This window comes from Plasmodium malariae (assembly GCF_900090045.1).
Source record: "Plasmodium malariae genome assembly, contig: PmUG01_00_6, whole genome shotgun sequence".
Classification (NCBI taxonomy): domain Eukaryota; phylum Apicomplexa; class Aconoidasida; order Haemosporida; family Plasmodiidae; genus Plasmodium; species Plasmodium malariae.
The window spans coordinates 34,058-41,200 of record NW_021638324.1 but is presented as its reverse complement, the minus strand read 5'-3'; the positions used below and the strand labels follow the sequence as shown (position 1 = coordinate 41,200).

At 18.7% G+C, this 7,143-nt stretch overlaps 1 protein-coding gene and 1 pseudogene across 2 annotated transcripts; both read left to right on the top strand.

Annotated features, from left to right (window-relative positions):
• Nucleotides 1-1,838: 1,838 nt before the first annotated feature.
• PmUG01_00019300 (Plasmodium exported protein, unknown function) lies at nt 1,839-2,662 on the top strand (the record flags this gene model as incomplete). Its single annotated transcript, XM_029006689.1, has 2 exons — nt 1,839-1,883; nt 1,961-2,662. 2 exons carry the CDS (start codon nt 1,839-1,841, stop codon nt 2,660-2,662), a joined length of 747 nt encoding a protein of 248 aa, XP_028859270.1.
• A 2,079-nt stretch (nt 2,663-4,741) lies between these two features.
• On the top strand, nt 4,742-5,691 carry PmUG01_00019200 (annotated as a pseudogene). Its single transcript is given in 3 exon segments — nt 4,742-4,786; nt 4,943-5,359; nt 5,374-5,691. Coding segments are annotated over 3 exon segments (780 nt in total).
• Nucleotides 5,692-7,143: the final 1,452 nt, after the last annotated feature.

Here is a 7,143-nt window from a genome sequence, read left to right as displayed (position 1 = left end):
TAAATATGAAAAAATATTTTGCAAGTTGTAATTTAATATATTATATTATATTTATCTTTCATATATGTATCTATTAAATATTAATAATATTATATGTTAAATATAAAAAAGACATAATAAAAAGAACGTGTAAACTTTGCTCATACAAATATATACACAGTAGGCGTAATATATATGTACTTACTAAGAAAATAATGAAATTTTTTCCAGTAAATTAAAGAACTTGTGTATAAATTCCTATTTTAGATAACATAAATAATTTATATGAATACAGATTTATTCTTTAAAAAAAAAAAATGAAAAAAAAACATAGGAACAACAAATATTGCTAAAACCGAAAGGATTTATTATAGTAAATATTTAGAAGAACTTTATTTTATAGTGCAATTAGCATTTATTTTATTTCACAATATATATACAAGAATATTATTAATTTTTAAATGGTTTAAAGAGCATTATATGAGGAAACGTAGGCTAATAGAAAAAATGGGAGATGTTCATATTTTGTGATAACATTGAACAAAAATAAACAAGGATTTTTATAAATGTTATAACCGAATGTTTATGTACGTTTAGACAATAAAAGTATCATAATGTTAATTTTAATAAAAAAAATTTTATTTATATATATATATCAATTTATATTCATGTTCTTGTAAAATATTTTTCTGGCATTATATAATTTTAAAAGATTATATAGAAAATAATAGATTCCTTCTAACATTATAAATATAAAAAATTACTAAATCATGTGTAATAGATATATGTATTGTTATGATTTCTAATTAGTTATGTACATAGTATATTCTATATATCATTTGTATATATATTTCTTCTAATATATTTTAAATTACCGAAATTTTTACTATATTCTATACAACCATTACCTTCAATAGCTTTTTTTGTTTTTCGCAATGTCAATATTTTTTTTAAATATATATAATTAATAAAAAAATATTTTTTTAATTTAGCGTATGAATACAAATATTTTTCATTTAAATTAAAGGTGTAAATTATTATTAAATGAAAAATATGATTTTTTCAAACTATAATACAAAATTAAAACATTGCTTTCAATTTAAATTTAATATATATATTTTACTCAAAAAAAATGCATTAAGTTAGGAATTCGATTTCTTAAAAATATATTTTTACACTATAAAAGCAAGCACGTGTTATAATTGGCAAAACATGAAAATTTTCACAAAATATATATATTTTGAATTTATTAATAATTTTCTTCATTTTTGCAAATTCTAATATCTTTTTTATTAATAAAAAAAACATTTATGAAATAAAATATTTATAAATTTAGAATAATTATTAAGAAAAAGTAAAAGTAGTAATTATACTTGAAATACCTAGAACAAGCACATATATCTATATTTTATACATTGTATATTGTAAATAAATTAAAACTCTACAAGCAATTAAAAAACATAAAAACAAATTTGTTTAATTATTCCAATATGTAATTAAACTATAAGTTGTGTGAACACATATGAACGAACTGGAATTGCGTAATTTTACTTAAAGTTAATTTTTTATAAATAATGTTAATTATAATATTTATAGAATTATTTTTTTAATATTTTTTTTTTTATCTATGTAGTAAAATATGCTATATATGTAAATTTTTTAAGAAATAATATTAGAAAAAATAAAAGAGTTTTTTATGTATTGTTGAAAGTATATAACTTAATGTTAATTTTTTCTTTATTTATATATTACAGTATTAGATATCTATAGCATGGAACAAAGTATTAAATTTATTTTTGTGTAAAAATTTCTATAGTTATATTTTTAAATGTTTTATGTCATTTTTATAGTGACATGGTATGATAAAACTTTTTGAAAGCATTTGTATTATTCGTATTTTTATTGTTTATTTTATTAATATATTTTCTTCAAATGCGAATATTTATTTATTTATATAAAAAATCTTTTTTTTCTTTTTCAGAGAAGGTTTGGTAAATTTTTGGATGAAAAATCTGAGTTTGGAAGAAAATTAGATACACGAATTTATCGATTATTAGGAATTTATATAGAGGATATTCATCCATATGTTGGAGACTTAGAATTAAAGATACCATGTAATACAAAAAAAAAGAACGAAAAATTACTTAAAACTGATAATGAAAAGTGGGACAAAGAAAAAAAAGAAAAATTATATAGAAGCTTATTATATAAGGAACAATTGATTAAGAAACTTATGAAAAATAAATGTACCATGCTTCATGGATCATATTCTCATTATGAAAAAAAAGTAATGAATGGACTAAATGATAATGCTTTTTTTGAAAAAAATGATTTAATTAATGATAAGGATTACAACAAATTAAAGCGTAAAAAATACAAATTTGGACTTCGTTTACTTTTATTATTGTTCTTATTGATATTAATATTACCTATATTAGATTTATCACTAGGAAAATTTAAAACTACAGGTAGCTTATTACTTGAATTATGCAAGTTATCAGGGTATGGTTCAACAAATAGTCCACAGAGTGTACCTACTGCGGATGTTTTGCCTGCTTTATGGATAAATACATGTCAAGCGAAAAGTTACATAGGATTTAAGATATTTATTATTTTTAATTTATTGTTTACCTATCTTAATAATGGGTATTATACTTATACGGGGAATTTTTTATTATTATAAAAATGTCATAAAACATAAAAAAATTAAGTTCTTGGAAGAGTTCTATGAGTGGTAACATATATGTATATTTGAATAAAGAAGATTTTAATGTTATTTACTACCTAAAATATTCTTAATTATATATTTAATATAAGAATGATCGCTTAGATTTTATATATGAACCTACGTATGCTTAATTATATTGATGAGAAAATGTAAAAAATATATGTTTATATTTTTTTGTGAATTTGAATGTTTGAAAGTCCTTTAATTTTTAATTTAATGTATTCTTTCTTCTGAATTAATTATTACGTCCTAATATATACTTATTTTTCTTTATATATAAATTTCAATGAAAAATATATGCTGTACGTTATAATAAATACATAAAGAGAACAATTAATATTATTTTATTGAATTCATTTGTAAATTTATATTTTGACTGTAATATTTTTGCTATATATCTTATATCATTTTCTAGAATAAAATATTTATTTTCTAAGGTTACTAATAAATCGAATTATTAATTTTATATTAACAATTAATGTGACTTGTTTGTGTATAATGAAAAGAAGTTATATTTATTGTATTGATATATATATATATATTTTAACTATAATTTAAAATTTTAAATTTTATTTTTTTTTCTTTGTTGTTAATTTCTCAATTTATTTCACAAAAAAATAATATTTTTTAAAGAAAAAAATAAAATAAAATAGAATAAAATTTTATTTAGAATTTTATTTAGAATTTTTGCAGTAATTTTCTACTAATATTATAAGTTTATAATTGTCATTGTTTCGTTTACACCACATATGTGAAGGAAATTAATAAAAATATAATATTTTTTTGTTATAAGTATTATTAAAAATAAGAATTTACATTTAATTATATCAATTGTTTATTCTATTCTACAAAATTATATATCTGACAAAAGTTTTTTGTAAAATACCAAAAAAGAACTAAAATATTAGTTCTAAAATTGTAGCTGAAAAAATTACTAAATAATGTATGTTGGCAAATCATAAAGTTAAACTTAATTAATTTAGATCTACACATAATAACCCGTATATTAAACTTATATGAAAATTTATATTATTTCGTATATTTTCAATTCTGATAGTTGTATGTAACATTCACATACGTATTATACAGTGCTCCTTTTTTTATTCTTTTTAAATATATTAATAGTTTCTCATATATATGTGGGTAAAATATAAAAACATTAGGGGGATTATTTTAAAAAATCTCCATTTAGAAATATTTGTCTAAATAAAATTTAACTAAAAATTAAATTTTTTAAAAAAATGACAAAAATATAAAAAATAAGTCTTTATTCGCTTTTAAAGTAAATATAATTTTTTATAGATTGAATAGTACTTTATAAATTGAACTTTCTAAATATATAGTAAATCATAAATTAAAGTATCTGTTTATGTGACAACTAAAAAATGTGTTATATTTTACAAAACAAAGAATGTTGTACAATTTATTGACTACTTCATTATTTATTACAATTATTTTATAGTTATAATAATTAATATTTTATAAAATAAATAACACGTTTTTTTAAAGTGTAATATCTTAGAAATTAGAATTAATAATGGAAAACATCATTAAAATTAGAAATTACTATCCTAATATATAAAATATAGCAATAGATCTATATTCTATACTTTTTATTCTGTAAATTAAATTATTATTTCTTAATATTAATATATAATATATTTTTATTTTACTTTGAATATTTTCTATAAAGAAAATTGTGATTAATTGACCATATTAAATAATTATCATATATATATTGAATATTTATGAATGAATTAAAATTATAGTAATTTATTTAGAGTTATTTTTTTATTCATAGGTTAAATATTAAAAGTTTGTTATACATTTTTAAAGGTGTTTTATTTAGTTTTGCGACGTAAAGTGCACTTTATGTATATATATATTATTATATATCTATGAAATAATAATAAACAAAAATTAAAAAACACATGTAGTACGATTTGTTATTGAATGTATAATATATTTTAATAAATATAATTCTTTTTGATTATACTACAGTTTTGGAAAGCTATATGATGGAACAAAAAAATAATGTTCTTATTTATTAAAACTTCACTGTTTATACTTATACCTTGGGTACGTTATATATACAAGGATTTGTTATGATAGTATTATTCAAAGGGATTTGAATTATTTATATTTTATGTGTTCATTTTTATTAATGCTTTTCTTTATGATGAGAATATTTTACAATTTAATTAAGAAATATTTACATTTTTAATTTATTTTTAGAGTTCTTTAAATAAAAACTTGGTTGAAAAATGCAATCTTTGTAGAAAATTAAATTCTAGGAATTATCGACTTTTAGAAAAATATAAACAGCATAAGGATTCAAGTGTAATAGATTTTAGAGCAGAAATGCCAAATAATATAGTGAAAAATAAAAAGTATATATATAATAATATTAGTAATAAAGGAACAAAAAGAAAGCATAAACACTCATGTAAAAGTTCAATAAGTACTGAGGAATACGGTAAAAATGTTAAGACAAATAAATGTGGTAAACCTAAAACAAAAGAATATTTCAATTTTGAAGAAAAAATATTTAAAAAACTTGATTATGAAGATTACGTTAAAAATATCAAGACTATCGAATATAAGGAATATAAAAAACTATCATGTAAAAACGAAAAGTACGAATTTCCTTACTTTTGTTAGTTATCCTGGTATTAATACTACCCATATTAGATCTTTCATTAGAAAAATTTATAGATGGTGGTTTGTTGGGTTTATTAGAGTTGTTATCGCCAGTTGTAGCTCAAGAAGGTGGTGTTGCGTCTGGGGTAGAGGGTGCTTTGAACACTTTGTTAAGCAAAAGCAGTTGGGGTATGTTAGAGAAAATATCTGCGTCAACTATTTTCTTTTACTGTGTACCTTTCGTTATATTTGTTGTCATATTTATATTTGGAATGATTTATTACTATAGAAAAGTTCTAAAATATGAAAATATTAAGTTCAGAAAAAGATCAAATAAGAAGTAATATGTGGTTCCCTGTAAGTATTAATTTAACATTTATAGTTATATCTTTAGTGTTATACATTCCAACGATAATTATTTTTATATTATAAACACTATACATATTTATTGGTGTTTTTATTGGGAGACAGTAAAAAAGTATGTTCTTAGTTCTTTTGTTAATCTGTATTTTTGACTGTTTATATAATATTCAATTTGTATTGTATGGAATGACCTTATCTTAATTAAATATATAGTCTCCTTATATATATCGGTATATTAAAATAAATTTCATGAATAATATATATATGTAAACTCAAATTAATACGTAATGGAATAAATCATATAATTATATTATGGTGTGTTATTTTCTGCTTAACTACAGTTTTTTACCTGGACTTGGTAAAAAATGATTATTCGTTTAGGTTATTTAAGAAAATTTATTATTATTTTTATGTTAATGGAAAATACGTCTTTTTTTGCATTTGATGTATGGTTATGAAACATTTTTGATGTATTGATACGTATATATTTTTTTTTTCCACAAAAAAAAAATCTTAACATTTATTTTATAAAATTGTGTTATGTGAAATATTTTAAAAGGTACTAATGGTAAATATTTTTTTTAACAGATTTAATTTTTTGCGTAGTTTAAATGTGAAATTATGAATATCATAAAGTAATATACTTTTTAATTATTGATAATTTATAACTGAATACAAAGTTGGAGATTCTAAATCATTATAAATAAGTGAATTTTTTAAGCTAATCATTATATGATATTTCCATATAATTATAGTGTTTACTTAATGTTTAATAAATTATTTGAATATTCATTATAATGAAAGTTTATATTTAAATAAACTATATATTTTATTTAATCTTTATATCATTAAAATATTAAATTATTGGACAAAAATTAAGAAAATATTAATACATAATTTTTTGATTTCTATCTAATTTTTTTGGGATTAAATAATGGAAAGGTCATATTTTATTTCTTAATATATTATGTGCTATTTTTTAGGCGTAGTACTAATAATTATATTACATTTAACGAATTAGCTTAATATTATATAAAATATTAGGGTTATATAATAGTGTAAGATATTTTAGGTTACTTAAACAAATTAATATTAAATTCTCAGTAGATTATTATCATTTATTTTGTATACCATAATTATATTATAATTTTTATTTATATTCAAAGTAGATTAAAAAAGCACAAATATACATATATAATATATATATATTATAGCAAGAAGTATATAAATTCATTTTAATAATCAATGTTAAAAATTAAGTTGAATCAATATTTAGAATTAACGGGAAAATATTTATGTATTACGAAAATTCTTTGTAATTGTACGAATTTTAAAGTAAATATATAAAATTATGTGATGTATATCAATGGAATTATAAAAGATATATATATTAATGTTAATTTTATAATAAATTTCGTTTTTTAATATAGTAA